The sequence below is a fragment of the Capricornis sumatraensis genome, chromosome 9 (genome assembly GCF_032405125.1).
Source record: "Capricornis sumatraensis isolate serow.1 chromosome 9, serow.2, whole genome shotgun sequence".
Taxonomy (NCBI): Eukaryota; Metazoa; Chordata; class Mammalia; order Artiodactyla; family Bovidae; genus Capricornis; species Capricornis sumatraensis.
Window position 1 is genome coordinate 6,674,015 of NC_091077.1, and position 18,692 is coordinate 6,692,706.

Genomic DNA, 18,692 nt, shown 5'->3' on the forward strand with positions numbered 1-18,692 from the left:
AGAGGCAGAGAACTGGCAGTATGGGGCCTCAGCTGGAGGAGGTGCGGACCTTCAGGGGCTCGTCATCCCCGCCCCCTTCCCCAGGCTCCTGCGCCTCCCCGCGCCCCCTGTTGGCGGAGGAACGGAACACCCAGTACCCGCCTCTCCTCTCCTCGTTGAGTGTGCACTCACTCAGCCGTGTCCGACTCTGCGAGCCCCATGGACTGTAGCCCGCCAGACTCCTCTGACCATGGAATTTTCCAGGCAAGAATACTGAAGTGGGTTGCCATTTCCTCCTCCAGGGGTTTTTCCCGACCCAGGGATCGAATCTCGGCGCGTGGCTTCCCAGGTAGCTCAGTGGTAAAGAATCCGCCTGCCAATGCAGGAGACACAAAAGCGACTCGTGTTGGATCCCTGGATTGGGAAGATCCCCCAGGAGGAGGAAATGGCAACCCAGTGATACCCAGGAAACTGCTGACAGGGGGTTACCTCTGAGATAAAGACCTGGTTTCCAGAGTGCGAAGTGGGAAAGAGACTTCATCGGAAACCCTTCCGCACCATCTGATTTCGGGGCTTCCCAGGTGTTTATTGCACGGCTAGTACATACCCAGCGCTTCCCTGGTGGCTCAGTTGGTAAAGAATCTGCCTGCAAATGCAGGAGACACAGACTTCATCCCTGGGTAGGGAAGTTCCCCCAGGGAAGGAAATGAAAAGCCACTCCAGTACTCTTGCCCGGAGAATCCCATGGACAGAGGAGCCTTTTGGGCTACAGCCCATGGGGTCACACAGAGTCAGACGTGACAGAAGCGACTTAACACACACACACATACATACATATGTGTCTATGGGCTTATACGTACACGCAGGCTCCCAGTTGGCTCTGTGGCACTGGCTCTCCAGAGCAGGAGCCCCAGGAGACATGGGTTCCATCTCTGGTTCGGGAAGATCCCCTGAAGAAGGAAATGGCAACCCACTCCCATATTCTTGCTGCGAGAATCTCATGGACAGAAGAGCCTGGAGGGCTACAGTCCATGGGGTCGCAAGAGTCAGACACAACTTAGTGACTAAACCACCACCACCATCACATACCCTGTGCTGCTGGGTGCAACACGCAGGGGCCCCAGACAGATCTGACTGTGCTCAGGGCTCCCACAGGGCCGGTCAGTCACCACTCGGAGCACGCTGGCAGGGGGATGGGGTGGGGAGCAGGCAGCTATGGGAGGCAAAGGAGGTACCTAGACAGTCAGGAGGGCTTCCTAGAGGAGGAAGTAACAATATCTGTACTTACTAAGTAACTGCTATGTGCCAGGCGTCACGTAAGACGCCTGAGTATGGGGAAACTGAGCTCAGTGAAGTGGGACTCAGATTGTCCCTACCTCCCGTACGTTACTTATGCATTGGGAGGTGTATATACCCTGGGACCTCAGGGACTTGGAGCCGGTACCCCCTCCCCTAGGACCCATGTTCCCAAAGACAAGCCATTTCTTTACTGCTGAAGCCCCTTCTTCTTAGAAGGGCATTGATCCTGGAAGATCCCCATTCTGGCTGAGGACAGACACAGGGGATGACCGAATCCTGTTTCTAGAATTTAAGCTTCTCAGCTTCAGGGAAGCCAGCTTGGGTTCCCATTCTCACTCTTCTTCTCCCTGCGATCAGGGTTTCAACTGACAAAGGCTCCTTTCCCCATCTGTAAAAAGCGGTAATGGCATCTCCACAGGGGGATTCCACACACCCCGGGGATCAGCGTGATCATGATTCAAATTCCTGCACGCCCCCTCACCCGCCCTGGCTGTGTGACTGTAGGCAAGTTACTCAGCCTCTCTGGGCATCAAAACAAAGGCAGGGGGTTGGCTGTAGGAGGAGGAACACTCAGCACAGAAATGCTTTCACCATCGTCCACTCGGCACACTCGCGGCAGCCACTACAAGCCAAGCACCAGCTCTCACGCCAAGGACAGAAACTCTGGCGCTTTGGGGCCCCCTCTGCCAGCCGATAACCCCAGGCTGAGGGTGACCCTGGTGGACGCCAGCTGCTCATAAAGACACACAAGAGATTGCATATGTTAACTGTTTTATTTGCTTTCTGGGATGTCAAGTTTGGGGTGTCCCAGGGCCTAGCCACCAGCAAAGTCCAGCAGACCCTCGGCCGGCCTGGGGTCCCAGACATGGGGCTTTCAGACAAGGCACTCAAGGGGTCTCCCTGGGGTCGGGGAGAGGCCACCCCAAGGCTGCAGGGGCTGGTCTCTCCTTTGGGGACAGGACACAGGGTCACCTCCAAGAAGCAGGGTTCTTCCTGGAGAGAGATTTGGGGCAAGACAGAAACCTGAGATATGGAAGGGGCCCTGGAAGCATGCCAGGTACCCCCAAGACCCAGATGGATCTCTCGTGGCCTCCAGCCGGGCCTTGCAGGCAGAGAGCCCAATTCCAGCTTTCCCTGGGGCTTCCTCAAAGTGTGCAGGACTCAAAAACCCCTGGCCCAGGTCCCTTTCCTGTGAAGGGCTTGGGTGAGCCCCACCCAGGGAATCGGGGAGCTCGGGTCTGGGGGTGTTTCTCTCTCCTGTCATGTCTCCCCTCTCTGTGCTGCACGTGTGCTGCGGGGGCAGGCACTTCTGTGGATCTCTGGGCAGCTGAAGGGAAGGTTTGGGTGAGGAGGGGAGGAGGGGAAACGGATTTCAAGTCAGGGGAGCAGCTCAGGCTGGACTGGAGCACCTGGAGGTCTGGGAGCTCCTGAAACTCAGCTGCGACCACTGCCCTCGAACTGGAGAATGGGGTCTCTGAGTGGCATTCATCCAAGAGGCGACTCACAAGACGTGGAGTTGTGAGGGGGATCCTGGCCTCTAACACACTTTCTTTCTGTGGAAATAGAGACGCTTCTCCTCCCAGAGGCAGCCCCAGGCCCTTTACCAGGCACTTGTTCCAGGAGAAGGGAAATTTAATTGGAGATATAAAACCAAAGCCCTTTGTGGCTCCACAGAAGCCTGTGGATGAAGGCTATGGGGCTCGTGGCCACGAGGGGAGGCACCTCCATCAGTGCCCCATGCCGGCTGCAGGCTCAGGAGAGCTTCCAGTGGTCTCGGGGGGAGGCTGGGGCCACAGAGAAGAATGAGGCTTTGTTCCACCAACCCAGACAATGACAAGGGACTTCTGGGTTCACACACTCCAAGGGGCGGGGAGGTCAAAGGTCAACAGTCTAGACAGCAGCAGAGAAACAAGAGGCCTGTGTGGAGGGCCGATTTCCAGGAGCAGCTCCCCTCCCTGTCCTAGGTACCCCTGAGTTGGGAAGGGGGCGGGGAGCACAGGCCTGGGGGGTGCACAGGCACAGCCTCTGGCCTGGCTTCTCGGCAGAAACTTCCAAGGTGACAAAAAGGCATCACACGTATACTTTTTGAGTCAGCCCCCTGAGCAGGTCCTTTCTGTTCGAGAAGTTTTCACACCAGCAAAGAGCAGGGTAGCGAAAAACTATTTTTCTTGCTGAAACTATGGGTCAGAGTCTGACCTCTTCCCCAAAACGTGGCACTGACTGGGGGTTCCCGCCCCCCGGGGCCCTTGTCTCGCAGCGGCTGGGACCTTGACTGTTTCTTGACTGGGCCACACAAGTCGGGTGGCAGCAAGCCCAGCTCACCCACTGGGATCGCTGCTTCTTCCCACCTTGCTTGCTTTCTATCCACTCTTTTAAGCTTCTTTTTCAAACTACATACTCACGTACAGACCGCCGACCTTCTCTTTGGTGGGAAGCGGGGAAGCGAAGGGGCCGAGAGAAGAATGAAGTTACAGGGGCCGAGGTTCTGGCACCCTAAGGGAGATGCCATTACCGGACACCGCCCCCACCTCTGTACCCGCCCCAGGAGCTTATCAGAGACAGGGCCCCCTCCACTTTCCAGCAGCACTTTTCACCTCTCCTCCACCACCCTTCCCACGACGTCGCTCAGCCCGTCTTTCCACTGTTAGCACTCACTGCACCCACCCCTTCTGGCATCGCTCACCTTCGTATCTGCCAGGCTGTGCCCACTTCACACAACTATCCTTTGGCCTGTTCTGCGCCCCTCCACCCCCACAATCTGAGACTCTGAGATGACAAGGGAGAAGTAATGGGACTTGGCCCCCCTTTCTTACACAAGGACATTTCAGTCCAGGACCCAACAAATGCAGACAGATACGCCATGGAGTGAATGGATGAATTTGCCCAAAAGGAAAAAGATAAAAGTAATTAAAAACAGGAACATTAAAAAGCTGGCAGGGAGCGAGTGAAATATTTAATGGCTGTCTAATTAAATAAAAACGAGCTATATGCTCGGCATCGTGAAAAGGACAAGGTGTTGGCTTGGCTCGCTGAGGAAATCTAACGCCGTCGCAGGGACAGAAAATGACACACACACTCGATAATGATCAGACGGTAAGTTACGTCTCTAAGTGGCTGAATCTCACGTTGCTTTAAACAGACAGAAGACATGAGGACGAAAGAAAGATGGACATGCAGAACCTGGGGATGGTGCGTCTGGGTTCCTGTGAGTACCCAGCTTAGCTCAAACCTGACTCACGTCCAGCTCCCCTCCCCTCTCCAACTTGCCTAGATCCACTTCTCCGTCAGAGTCGCCCAGATCAGACCTTTGGAGAACAGAGCTCATTAGAGTTTAATGCCTTTCTGAATGGGACCTCTGGGAGACCCTCATTTAAAAGAGCCACAAGCTCTGCTCACGGAAGCTGGCTGGCTGATTGGATGCAATGGCATCCTCCAGATTCCTCAGGAGACTGCAAACGCAGACTGGGGGTGTGGAGGAGGAGTTTCTGGAAGAGGGAGGGCTGGCGTGGAGGAGGGAGAAGGCCCTGATCATTTCACCCTGCAGGACACGCTCCACACCCACTGCCGTATGCTGACCCCACATCACGCTTCCCTTCCAGGGAAAACACAGGACTCAGAAAATGCATTTCACTCAGAAACCCAGCAACCCAGTCTCCGAGGGACACAGCAGCTCAGCGGAGGCAGCAACTACCCTGGGCATCGGAACAGGAGGGAAAGAGGGTGAACATTTAAGAAAACAAAACAAAAATCTCAGCTGTTTTCAAAAGAAGCGCCTGCTGGGAAACACCACCATGATCTAACACATCAGACACCAGCACGCCTCACACAGAGGGAGCAGCTGCGTGTTCTCCAGAGAAACAGAAGAATACTTTCCAAACGGTTGTTGTCCTCACGGTTGTGGCTGCCAGTCCCCTCTCTCTGACGGGTGTCAAGGTCCAGCTGAATTTAGTTGCCTCCTGGGAGATGCGCATCCCTGGCTGGTCAGTTCAAAGTCATCAGGAAGTAAGATAAAAATTTACCAAGTCCAAGGCATGTCCAAAACCCAGCTACACAAAAGCTCACTGGCTGCCCCGCGGCCCTGCCAGCCAAACACACCAGCACACACGGAGCTCAGCCCCCAGACTCCATTCTGTCCCCCTCTTAAGGAAAACAAGAAGCTGGTCCCCAAGACCAAGACTGAAAATCCAGGCCGCATGTGGGGTAGGTTTGTAGCTGCTACACACTTTTACATGTTTAAAAAAAAAAGTGCGTGTTGGAATGACAGCCTGCTTTCCCACCAGCGGCCCAGCTCCAGAGGCCCTGCGAGTGCAGCTCACAGCTCGGCGGACGAAAGGACTAGGCAACCCTTTCAGGCTCCTGGGGCAGCAGCAACCCCCTCTCCCCGTGGTCTGGCCAAGGGCCTAGCCTCCACCCCCGCTGAACACGGGGATCTTAATGTCACCCCAAAAAACAAAAAATGTAGGTCCAGTGTTCAAAGCCAGAGGCAGAAGCAGGTGCAGTCCAGGAAAGAGAAAAGACACTTTTGTGTTCGACTAAAGCCCTCATTTTAACCAAAGGGAATATAAATAACTCTGTGCCCAAACTGGCACTATTGCTTTTAAAAACAGCATAAGAAAGAAAGAAAAAGAACCCATGCCAGATCCCAAGCTGGTCCTCGCCGGAGCTGTCCAGGCTGTTGGGACATGGATCAGGGCCAAGGGTCTTCAGGAGGATTTTCAATTTGGGGAAAAAACAGTCATGGACAGAGGGAATTCTGGAATCCTTCCACCATAGACTTAGAAAAGCAGCTGGCCCCAGCCATGGGATCCACCAGAGCAGAGATCCACATTTTTGAGGTTCTCCGTAGAAATCAGGACTTCCCAGCTTCCTGACTGCCCCAGCTGTATCCCCAGGTGCAAAGAGAAATAGAAAAAAAAATCTTCAGTTGCTGCCTTCAAACCAACCAGCGCTTATGCAGAGAAAAAGGGAGAGGAGGTGTGCAAGCTGGCATATTTGATCCAAATCAGATCCCCCACTGGATGGGCTTGTCTTTCCTGGTCAGGGCCCGGAGGGCAGACATCTCTCTCAGGGTCCTTGGCAGGATGAGGTCTTGGGAGGCCTGAGCAGCAATCAGTGTTCATGGCAACAGTTGATTTTGCCTTCTGACTGCTCTAGGAGGTCCAGCATCTCCTCAATGATGGCCCGAAGCGCCCGGCCCAGCTGGTCTGCATTGTACGGCTTGCCCAGAGGGGGCACGTGAACAAAGGCTGAGCGGCCGTGACTCTGGTACAGTGAAGTATAGTAGGTGAAGTCGCAGAGGTACCTAAGCCATAAGGCGTTGGGGACGGGAGGGAGACCAAAATGGGGTGAGAGAGTGAATGCTCCATCCAAATCCGTCAGAAGACAGCCCCTCAAGCTCACCAGTCATCTGCAAGATGGAATACTGCTCCTCCCTCCCCAGGCAGCAAAAATGAAAAAACAGAACAAAACAATAACTCCAAGTGCTGGTGTATATGTGGAGAAAGAAGCAATATGAGATGCTGTTGGTTGGGATGCAAATTGCCCCAGGGGAGGGCAATCTGGCAGGCTAGTAAAATTACAGGTGTACAATATTCAATGTCCTGTGATAAACCATGATGGAAAAGAATACAAAAAAGAATATATGTGTATATATATATCATGTACATACACATACACATAGATACGGGCTTCCTAGGTGGCTCAGATGGGTCTCCCCTGCAATGTGGGAGACCTGGGTTCAATAGCTGGGTTGGGGAGATTCCCTGGAGAAGGAAATGGCTACCCACTCCAGTATTCTGGCCTGGAGAATTCCATGGACAGAAGAACCCGGCAGGCTACAGTCCATGGGATGGCAAAGAGTCGCACATGACTGAGAGACTTTCACACATATGCACACACACACGTAGATAAGGTATATGCTGCTGCTAAGTCGCTTCAGTCGTGTCCGACTCTGTGTGACCCCATAGACGGCAGCCTACCAGGCTCCTTCGTCCCTGGGATTCTCCAGGCAACAACACTGGAGTGGGTTGCCATTTCCTTCTCCAATGCATGAAAGTGAAAAGCGAAAGGGAAGTCGCTCAGTCGTGTCCGACTCTTAGTGACCCCATGGACTGCAGCCCACCAGGCTCCACCGTCCATGGGATTCTCCAGGCAAGAGTACTGGAGTGGGGTGCCATTGCCCTCTCCAAGATAAGGTGTATATATATATAGATAGATAAGGTGTATATATATATATAACTGAATCACTTTGCTGTACAGCAGAAATTAATACAATATTGTAAATCAATTATACTTTAATTTTTTAAAAAATTACAATGCATAGACTTTGACCTGATGTTTCAAGTTTTTAGAATCTATCTCAGGAACCATGTGCACCAGAGCAGAATGATGAGCAAGGCATTTGGTGCAGCACGATGTGTTAAAACAGAAAACCAGGAAGCAAACTGCTAGAATGTGAACACTGAGGGTCCCCTCCCAAACTCCTCCACCCTGTGGAGGACACAGCCAGTCGGCAGTCTGCAACCTGTAGGAAGGCCTCCATCAGAATGCCACCGGGCTGCCACCTTGATCTTGAACTTCCCTGCCTCCAGAATTATAAGCGATAACTTTCTGGTGTTCACAAGCTACCCATTTGGGATTTTTTGGTTATAGAGGCCTGAATAGAATAAGATACCACCTAAATGTCCACTGACAGTGAAAGTGAAGGAGGCTCAGTCGTGTCCGACGCTTTGGGACTCCATGGACTGTATAGTTCTCCAGGCCAGAATACTGGAGTGGGTAGCCACTCCCGTCTCCGGGGATCTTCCCAACCCAGGGATCTGACCCAGGTCTCCCATATCGCAGGCGGATTCCTTACCAGTTGAGGCACCGGGGAAGCCCGCCCACTGACAGAGGAATGACTTGGTAAACCGGTTCAGCTGCACAGTGGGGTACAAGGCATGTGGTGGGCCCATAGGAAGACAGAGCTCACCAAGACCCGGAGCACACGCCCACGAATGAAACCGAGGAAGGGGACTCTCGAGAAGTCCACACCGTATAACCTCATCCACAGAAAAGCAAAGCGAAGCAGAAGCAAACGCAGAAGCAGCGCACGAAGTGTCCTACCCATGCACAGAAACACGTGTGCTAAGAAGGAAGTGTCACGATTTCAGTCTGATTTAACAGAGGGACCCCTGGCAGGGAGTGAGGTGGGGAGAGAGAGAGTTCAAGAGAATCTTTCACAGTGGGAACACATGAAAATATATTTCAGAATTCTCTGAGCAACTTAAAATTAGCTTCAGGAGAGTTTCCTGGTGGCCTAATGGTTAGGGTTCCAGGCTTTCATTGACAGGGCCCGCAATGTGTGTGGCCCAGTTCAAAAAAAAAAAAGAAAAGTTTTAAAAAAAGACCAATGGGAGAAGGAAGGGACGATGCAAGAGTAGGGAATGAAGAGGTGCAGCTATTAGGTGTGAAATAAGCTACAAAAATAGAGCACATCTTGTATAACACAGGGAATATAGCCAATATTTTATAATAACTATAAATGGAGTATATACCCCTTTAAAATTGTGAATCATCTGTAACAATATTGTACGTCAACTACACTTCAATTAAAAAAAGAAAAAAAAGACTGATGGTAAATTCAGTTACTTCTTCATTCTGTCCACTGAATTTGCTACCTGCTGCCTTTGGGCTGGTGAGGTGTACACGGTGTTGAGAAACTGAGGCACTTGGTGTCGAGAGCGCATAGAACAGCCAAGTCTGGGAGGCGGCGGAGGCCTTCCCAAAAAGCCAACACGTGGAGTTAAGACCTGAAACAATCTTACCAGCGGGAAGTGAGTTCTGAGCAGAGGCCACAGCATGTGCAAAGGCCCTGAGGCCAGAGTGAGCTTGAGGCGTGTGAGGACGGGAGGACACAGGTCTGCGGGTGGAAGGCAACGGGCGAGGGGAGAGTGGAGGCAGGGGAGGCTGGAGAGGCGGACGGGGGCCAGGCCACCCCGGCCCTGCGGATGGCGGAGAGTTGGGGTTTCATTTGCAGTGCAGCGGGGACTGCAGGGAGAGCTAAGCAAGTTAGGGGCTTCATCTGCCTTAAATCCATAAAAGACTTTGTAGTAGGCCGAACAGCTTCTCCTCCAAATTTCTGTTCACCTGGAACATCACAATGTGACCTCATCTGGAGATAGAGTTTTGCCGACATAATTGGTTAAGATGAGGTCACACTGGATGAAGGTAAGTCTTATATCCAATGATGGTGTCCTTGTAAGAAGGCCATGTGAAGACATATACCAGGAGGAAGCCATGTGGAGATGAATTTGGAGTGACGTATCTCAAGCCATGGAACATTCAGGGTTGTCAGAAGCCACCAGAAGAAGCCAGCAGAGGGTCTGAGATGCCCCCTCAGGCCCTCCAGAAGGAACCAGCCCTTGCTGACACCTTGATTTTGAACTTCTAGCCTCCAAACTGGGAGAGAATAAGCGTTTGTTGTTCTAAGCCACCAACATGGTCACTGGCTACAGCAGCCACAGGAAGCTAATACAGAAACTGGCTGCTTAGGGGAGAAGGCCCATCAGGGTTGGAGCAGAGGCGGCAGGAGGTAGAGCAGAGGCAGCCGGGGCCACGGCCAGGAGATGCCAGGGGCCTGGGTTGGGAAAAGCGGGCAGAGTCACACAGAGTGAGTTGCAGATGGGGCTGTTATCAATACGTACTTAGCTGTGTGCCTTATGCACACTGAGAATGATGTACTGTGAAATCCTATGTAAAGCTTACTGTGTAAAGTATTATGTGTGTGTGCTGGGCTTGCCCGGTGGCTCCGTGGCAAAGAATCTACCTGCCAGGGCAGGAGACGTAAGAGAGGCTGGTCGGATCCCTGGGTCGGGAAGAAACCTGGAGGAGGCCATGGCAACCCACGCCAGTAATCTTGCCTGGAGAATCCCATGGATGGAGGAGCCTGGCGGGCTTCAGGCCAGGGGGTCACAAACAGTTGGGCATGACTGAAGTGACTTAGCACGTGTGTATGTTAAGTCACTTCAGTCATGTAAGACTTTTCTCGGCCATACTATTTAAATAGTCTGTGCTTTGATTTCAATACCTTTAGGCCACGAAATTTTTGTACCTTGTTTTATGACCCCGGATATGTTCCAGTGTCTCCTAGTTTACAGTCTATGGGAACTTGAAGAGAATTTGTATCCTACTGCTCTGTGAAAATTGTATAAATCTTAATCCTGTTGAATTGGTTCACAGTGCTTTTCAGGTCTACTATATCCTTCTACTTCTCTGTATATTCATTCTATTAATTTTTGAAGATTTGATATTAAAATTCCAACCAAAAATCTTAATTTATCTACTTAAAAAATAATTGTAATATATAAAGGAACTGGGCTTCTCTAGTGGCTCAGGTGGTAAAGAATCTGCCTGCAATGCCGGAGAGCTGGGTTCGATCCTTGGATTGGGAAAATCCCTGGAGAAGGGAATGGCAAGCCACTGCAGTATTGTTGCCTGGAGAATCCCATGGACAAAGGAGCCTGGCAGGCTATAGTCCATGAGATCCCAAAGAGTTGGACACAAATGAGCAACTAACACATAGTGAAACTATATGTAACCTTGTTCTGTATCTTCCAAGTCTCCTGTAAATGTGTTTCATAATTAAAAAAAAATTAAAAATAAATAAATAGTCTACCAAGTGGTAAATCAAGGACCTTTCCAAAAGTTAAAAACTAAATAAATAAATAAGTTAGCGCTTGGCCCAAAGAGGTCACAGTCAAACAGACTTGGCTTATTCAACACTCAGCCTGGGCTGACAGGAGGGAAACCCCATTCACACCTACACCACAGGAGCCCCATGGTGCCTTACCTGCCTGCATCTTGTGAAATGGTCACTGACACATCCAAGCCCAGCGTAGTAACCCTCTTACATACAGCATCCATGTCGATGATGGAGTCAATGCTTTCAGGCCCATCCTCCACACAGCACTGGGAGCCGGGGCAGAATCGGCAGTTGTCCAGGCCTTTGTAACCCTTGTTGTGTCCACACTTCTCCAGTGTGACTGCGGTTGCCATGCCTGACACTCCTACGTGCACCACCAGCTGCAGACAGATGGGTACAGCTTAATAAGGTCTGGTCATGGGGCTGGGGAATCCCCCCAGGCCAAGGAGAGGACAGTATCCTCACAGAGCTCTGCTGGTGGTTATGTGCTTTCTGACATCTTGCTGCTGGAACAGATCCTGCAATCACTCTTACAGAAAGATGTGCTGATTGAAACATGCAAGAACGTGAAATATGCCAAGATGTTCATAGGAGCTTTGTCATCACAATACTGGAAACAATCTAATTGGCCATTCATGGGGAGGGGGGTTGACTAAATAAATTATGAGCTACTATGCTCAAGGCAATTTTTTATGGAATAATCTTCAAGACATATTGCCAGATGCAAAAGGTAAAGTATAATTTCCAAGAATCTAACCTAAAAATAGTCAAAGAGATAATAATCTGCCAATGGTCACTTCAGTATAATTTACAAAAATGAGAAAAAAAACCATGGAATGAATAGCAAGCCTAATAATAGAAGAATGGCTATGTTAACTACTAAATACTACTCAGCTATTAAAATAACGTTGAGGGAGAATTTTTAATGACCTGTGTGATTAAAAGCTCCTGGGCTGCTCTATCTGCTACGGGCTGCCTGGCACTAACACTGTTACCTGGTGCTCCATGAGCCAGCAGCACCAGATAACACGGTGATCTCCTGTGAATGTAAAAACGAACCGGCAGCTGCAGGTTATACTTTGTAGGGCTGAATGGTGACTCTGCCACCATCACACACACACGAGAAAGGTCTGTCCCTGTGCTAATACCTAGAAATTGTGACCGGGACCTTCTTTGGGAAAAGGGTCACACCAGATGCACTTAAGTAAAGGATCTCAAGATGAAGTACTCCTGATTATCTGGATGGACCCGAAATCCACTGACAAATGCCCTTAAAGGAGACACACAGAGGAGGGACAGAGGGAGAGGGAAGGAGAGAGTCACGTGAAGGCAGGGGCAGAGGACAGAGTGAGGCAATCACAAGACAAGAAACGCTTGGAGCCCCAGGAGCTGGGAGACAGGCAGGAGCCTCCCCGAGAGCCTTTGGAAGGAGCCGCAGCTCCGCTGTCCTTGCGGACTTCTGCCCTCCAGGACTGTGTGCAGATACATTTCTGCTGTTTTAAAATACCTCGTTGGCAGTCAACTGTTAACAGCAGTCCCGCGAATCCATGTAGCGCACGCTCAGTCGCTCAGCGGCGTCCGACTCTTTTTCGACCCCATAGACTGTAGCCCCCCAGGCTCCTTTGTCCATGGAATTTTTCAGGCAAGAATACTGGAGTGGGTTGCCATCTTCTGCTCCAGGGGATCTTTCTGACCCAGGAATCAAACCCTTATCTCTTGCATCTCCTGCTCTACAGGCGGGTTCTTTACCACTGGGCCACCCGGAAAGCCCTACCCATGGAGTACACTTGCTTAAACAGTACTCGCAGGTGGGCACATTTGTCTAGGCAGACGCACGTGTGTGAAAATGTGAGTGATGACAGTAACCATGGTATCAGTCAGCCACTGCTGAGAGCCCACTGTAGGCCAGGAGTTCTCAACCAGGGCTGTGGCGGTATCTGGAGACATTATGGGGTACCAAACTGGAGACAGAGACCTCCTGGCATCTAATGGGTGGTGGCCAGGTAAGGTGCTTAGCCCCATTTACAGTGCGCAGCACGGCCCATCACAGGGAAGGCTCTGGCCCCAGCGAGGGTGAGAAATCCTGGGGTAGGCTAAGGAACCGTTTATCACCCTTCTGGCCTCGTCTCCCTCATCACCACCACAAACTCAGGATGTTGGTACTGGTGATATTCCGATCTATAGTAAGAAATATAGGGACTTCCCCGGCGATCCAGTGGTTAAGACTTCGCCTTCCAGTGCAGGGGGTGTGGGTTTGATCCCTGTTTGGGGAGCTAAGATCCTACATGCCTTGCGGCCAAAAAGCCAAGCATAAAACAGAAACCATATTGTAACAAATTCAATAAAGCTTTTAGAAATGGTCTACATCCAAAAAAAAAAAAAAATCTTATAAAAAGAAACATTTATTTGTTCTTACTCCACTATTCAGGCACAGAGCTCTTAAAACCCCTAGAGTTCCCTAAGTGATGAAAGCAATAAAGGTGTCCTGCTGTGTGTTTTGGGGGGTCACGTGGCATCGAGATCTTAGTTTCCTGACCAGGGATCAAACCCATGCCTCATGCAAGGGAAGTGCAAAATCTTAACCACTGGACTGCCAAGGAAATCCCCTGTTTTGTTAATGAGGTAATTAAAAAGTATGTTTTTGAAATTTGTTTCTGGTTGCACTGGGTCTTCCCCGCTGTGGGCCTTTTCTCTAATTGCAGAGGGCGGGGGCTCCCGCCTGGCTGCGGCGCTCCGGCTTCTCACTGCAGAGGCGTCCCTTGCGGAGCACAGGCTCTAAGTGCACGGGCCTCAGTGGTTGTGTGCACGAAATTAGCTGCTCTGCAGCCTGTGAGATCTTCCTGGACCAAGGATCAAACCTGTGTCCCTGCACGGGCAGGCAGATTCCTATCCGCTGAGCCACCAGGGAAGTCCAGTGAGATAACGTCCGGAGAGCACCTTAGAATGGGGGCTAGTTGCCAGGGGAACCAGCCACATGATTAGAGCACTGAACTTTCAACTCCAACCCCTGTCCCCCAGACCTCAGAGGACGGGAGAGGCCCCGGACAGAGAGTCCAGACGGCAGTGGCTAAACAATTAATCAGTCATGCCTATGTCATCAAGCCTCCATAAAACCCTTAAACAACAGGGTTCAGAGAGCTTCTAAATTAGCGAACAGATGAAGATTTGGGGAGAGTGGGGCACTCAGAGAGGGCGTGGAAGCTCTACACACCTCCCCTCATACTTTGCCCTGTGCATCTCTTTCATCTGAGTGGTTATTCCTGAGTTATGTTCTCTTATGATAAACTGGTAATCCAGTGAGTAAATGGGTTCCTGAGTAGTGAGCCGCTTCAGCAAAATTAACTCAACCCAAAGAAGGGATCTGATTTAAAGTCAATTGGACAGAAGCACAGGTAACAACCTGGAGTTAAGACTGCCATCTGCAAACTATTCTATATAAAATGGATAAACAACAACGTGTATATTCAATATTCTATAATAAACCACAATGGAAAATAGCTTTAAAAAGAAGTGTGTGTGTGTGTGTATAACTGAATCACTTTGCTATACAGCAGAAATTAACACAACATTGTCAATCAACTGTACTTCAATAAAAAAAAGATTGGCATCTGGAGGGCAGTCCTTAACCTGTGGAATTTGATTCTTTTTATTTTTTTATATTTCTGGCCACACCCAAGGTATGTGGGATCAGTTCCCTAACCAGGACTCTAACCCACACCCCCTGCGGTGGAAGGGCGGAATCTTAACCACTAGAGAGCCACGGCAGTCCTGGGGTGTGAGAACTGAGCTGAGCTATAGGACTCCCAGCTGCTGTCCAGGAATCTCATGGTGTGCGGATAATCCCCTACACACACTGAACTGGGTGGTAGAATTTCAGTACTACAGTCACCCCTTGGCTTGGTATCTATCGGTGATAGCTTCCAGGTCTCCTCTCCTCCCTTGGATACCAAAATCTGGGGGTGCTCGAGTTCCTTATCTAAAATGGCCTAGTATTTGCATAACCTACTCATATCTTTCTGTATACATGACATCACCTCCAGATTACGTATAATACCTACCAGAATGTAAACACTATGTCAATAAATAGCTTCCCACTCAAGGCAATTCAAATTTTGCTTTTTGGAACTCTCAGGAATTCTTCTTTTTTCTGCACTGCACTCCCTGTAGGATCTTAGCTCCTCAACCAGGGATGGAACCCAGGGTGTGGAAGCATAGAGTCCTAACCACTGGATTACCAGGAAATTCCCTGGGATTTTTTTTTTTTAATATTTTTGATCTGTGCTGGGTTGAATCTTGACAATTATTATTTCCACCTGTCACAGAAGGAAACTGAGGCATGCGGAAGCCATTCTGTAGGGTGAGAAGTTTCCTAAAAACATTTTCATGCATGAGGTTGTCTTTTTAACTAGAATAAGGCAGGGCTGCATAGACACAGTAGAGGAAAAGCTCATTCAAAGAAACTTCAGCCAATTCTCGCTAAGCCTCCAGGTCCCCCTCGGTAAACACAGGCAAACTCCACTTGAGGGGCAATGAGAGGGCTCCTTAAAAAGGAAGATGCCTCTAGCCAGCCCTGGAGAATATGAAATAATAGGCTAGAGTGGAAAACTGGGGCCCCCATAGGAGACTGGGACCTCACTTGTCAGAGATACCAGCCAAGTTCCTATGCAGTTTGTGCCCAGGGTCTTGGCTGGGCCACAGCTACCTCTGGTAGGAGGGTGTGATCCCTGCCTGTCTGGCCTCAAATCCGTCACATGCGGTTAAAAACCACAGCTCCCTCCCACAGCCATTCTCCCTTTGTGAAACACCACCCCTCTCCCGACTCCTGCACATTCTAGGAGGCTTAGAGAAAGGTGACACCACCCCTGGCCACCAGAGTGGGCATGTGGGATCCAGGCTTCACAAATCACAGCGTTCCTTCTTCCTCAGCCAATCATGATTGGCTCAGGGACTGGACCGTGATCCAAGCTGGCCAATGAGAATCAGCTATAGACTTCCGGGAATTATTTGGAAGACAGGTGTTCTCTTTTTGCTGAGGGGCTGAGTAGCAGCCACCTATCATTGCCAAAACACAAGCGAAGTGCAAGGCAAAGATGAGTGGTCAAGAGAGCAGGCTGATGACATTGGGTGGGGACCTGGATCAGGCTATGCCTGAAGCATACAGACGCTGATGCTCAAGCTGGGTCGAGGTGTGTTTAGACTGCCACTTATAACGAAACATGCTGTGACTGATACAGAGCTCTAGTGGGACAGAATCAGCCTCTGTGAAGTTTCAGATGTTTGCTTTCCTCTCTCACCTCCAAGGGTAACCCGGAAAAGTGTGGCACCTGGGGGGATAAGACTGTGGCGTCAACCACATGATCAGACCAGGAACAAAGCCACACAAACCATCCATCCTGGGCCAACCACCTGCAGATCCTGACAGGGAAGCGCCTGCCTGTGCCCCACTCACCTGTGCCCCCCTCACCTGTGCCCCACTCACCTGTGGACTGTGCCTCTCCCACAGGGCAGGGATGAGCCTCTGGACTGTCTGATACTCCACTGGGATCTCATACACATGCAGATCCACGCTGTCCCCAAGCCCTAGTTTCTCCAGCTCCTGAAAGCAAAAGCAGAGGAAACGCTGTGGCCTTAGGTCCAGGCTGCAGGGATAACACAGTCTCTGGGGATAAGCTGATCTGTCCTCAGAAAACAAGCAGGGCTCCTGATTCACGGCAGAACAGGAAGGTACCCGTGCTCATCCACCCCAAAGCTCCTCCCTCAGCCCCTCCTCCACCCATTCTCTCAGCATCTCCGTGGGCGGCAGCATGGTGCTGTGGCCTCTGAAGCTAGGCTCCTGGATTTGAACCCTCCCTGTGTGACCTTGGACTTCCCAGGTGGTATTACTGGTAAAGAACCTGCCTGCCAATGCAGGAGACTCAAGAGACCCAGGTTCAATCCCCGGGTCGGGAAGATCCCCTGGAGGAGGGCATGGCAACCCACTCCAGTATTCTTGCCTGGAGAATCCCATGGTCAGAGGAGCTTAGCAGGCTACAGTCCATGGGGTCGTGAAGAGTCAGACAGGACTGAGTGACTGAGCACACGTGTGACCTTGGGGAAGTCACTTAACCTCTCTTTGACTCACTTCTCTCGTCTGTAAAATGGGGATAGTGACGTATTTTCTTCACAAGGTAGTCGCAATAATTGAAGGAACTAATTCACTCTCAAGAGTTTCAAGCAGTGATGCAATGCTTAGCATATTATAAGCGCTCAAATAATACTGGCTACCATCACTACTTTTATTTTTGCTCTTTGTTATTATGGTCTTCCTTTGGTATACCTGTTAAGAATTATTTATGATCTTGGTGCATGGTACATAGCAGGGCCCAACATATTTACAGATGGACCCAACTCATTAGAGTCTCTAACCATCTCGGGAATGAAGAGGTGCAAGAACATCATGGACGATAAACAAAAATGGGCTGTGATGACCCCAGTGTTCATAGCAGCACTATTCGCAATAGCTAAGACATAGAAGCAATCTAAATATCTATCAACAGGTGAACGGATAAAGAAGAAGTGTGTGTTATATATATGTATATAGATGGAATGCTAGTCAGCCATAAAAAAGAATGAAATAACCTCATTCGCAGCAATGTAGAGGGACCTAGAGATTATAATGTTAAGTGAAGTAAGCCAGACAGAGACATACAAATATTGCATGATATAAGCGATATTCGGAGAAGGCAATGGCACCCCACTCCAGTACTCTTGCCTGGAAAATCCCATGGACGGAGGATATTATCCTTATGACTTATCTGGATGCTAAAAAAATGACACAAACGAACTTATTTACAAAACAGAAACAGACTCACAGACAAAGATAAAAGCTTATGGTTACCAAAGGGGGTGGGGGGGTCAAGGAAAGAGATAAATTAGGAGTTTGGCATTAACATACATGAACTATTATATATTAAACAGGCAGACAATAAGGACCTACTGTATAGCACGGGAAACTATAATCAATATCTCGTAACAACCTATAATGGAAAAAATCTATATGCATAGATACATGTATGGATATACATATATTATATATATATATATATTTACATAAATAAATGGGGCTTTCCAGGCAGCTCAGTGGTAAAGAATCCACCTGCCTGCCAATTCAGAAGGCACAAGAGATGCAGTTTCGATCCCTGGGTCGGGAAGATCTCCTGGAGGAGGAAATGGCAAGCCACTCCAGTATCTTTGCCTGGAGAATCCCACAGACAGAGGAGCCTGGTGGGCTCCAGTCCATGGGGTTGCAAAGAGTCGGGCATTGACTGAGCACACAGGCATGGATATAAATATCTGGAAAACAGGGCTATTGATGGACCACCACAGGGGTACTTTTCTGGGGAAACAGGTGTTTTCTTCAGATTCTCAGTGTGGCAGTGCTCATGACTGGGCTTCTTCCCCCAGACTGGCACAAGGCCCAGTGCACAGCAGACCCAGAAAATTTTCCTGGAGAAGTTCATGGCAACCCACTCCAATATTCTTGCCTGGAGAATTCCATGGACAGAGGAGCCTGGTGGGTTGTGGTCCAAAGTGTCACAAAGAGTTGGGTACCTAACACTTGTGGGATTCACTAGAGTTGAGTTTTTATGGGTTTTGGGGGTTTTTTTTTGCCATGCCACATGGCTTCTGGGATCTTAGTTCCCCCACCAGGAATCAAACCCAGGCCCCTGGCAGTGAAACTGTGGAGTCCTAA

General features: G+C 50.0%; 1 protein-coding gene across 3 annotated transcripts in view; it reads right to left on the reverse strand.

Annotated features, from left to right (window-relative positions):
• Positions 1-2,083: 2,083 nt before the first annotated feature.
• The window catches only part of PGPEP1 (pyroglutamyl-peptidase I), a 37,221-nt gene continuing 20,612 nt past the window's right edge, over positions 2,084-18,692 (reverse strand). The window contains exons 3-5 of one of the 3 annotated variants that reach the window (XM_068979521.1): positions 16,440-16,556; positions 11,108-11,340; positions 2,084-6,540 (exon numbers count right to left, since the gene is read on the reverse strand). In XM_068979521.1, the coding sequence (XP_068835622.1) occupies positions 6,429-6,540; positions 11,108-11,340; positions 16,440-16,556 (462 nt within the window). In that variant the 3' untranslated portion in view covers positions 2,084-6,428. Of the gene's footprint in view, positions 6,581-11,107; positions 11,341-16,439; positions 16,557-18,692 lie in introns of all 3 variants that reach the window. The other 2 variants (XM_068979520.1, XM_068979522.1) reach the window with 2 other exon arrangements.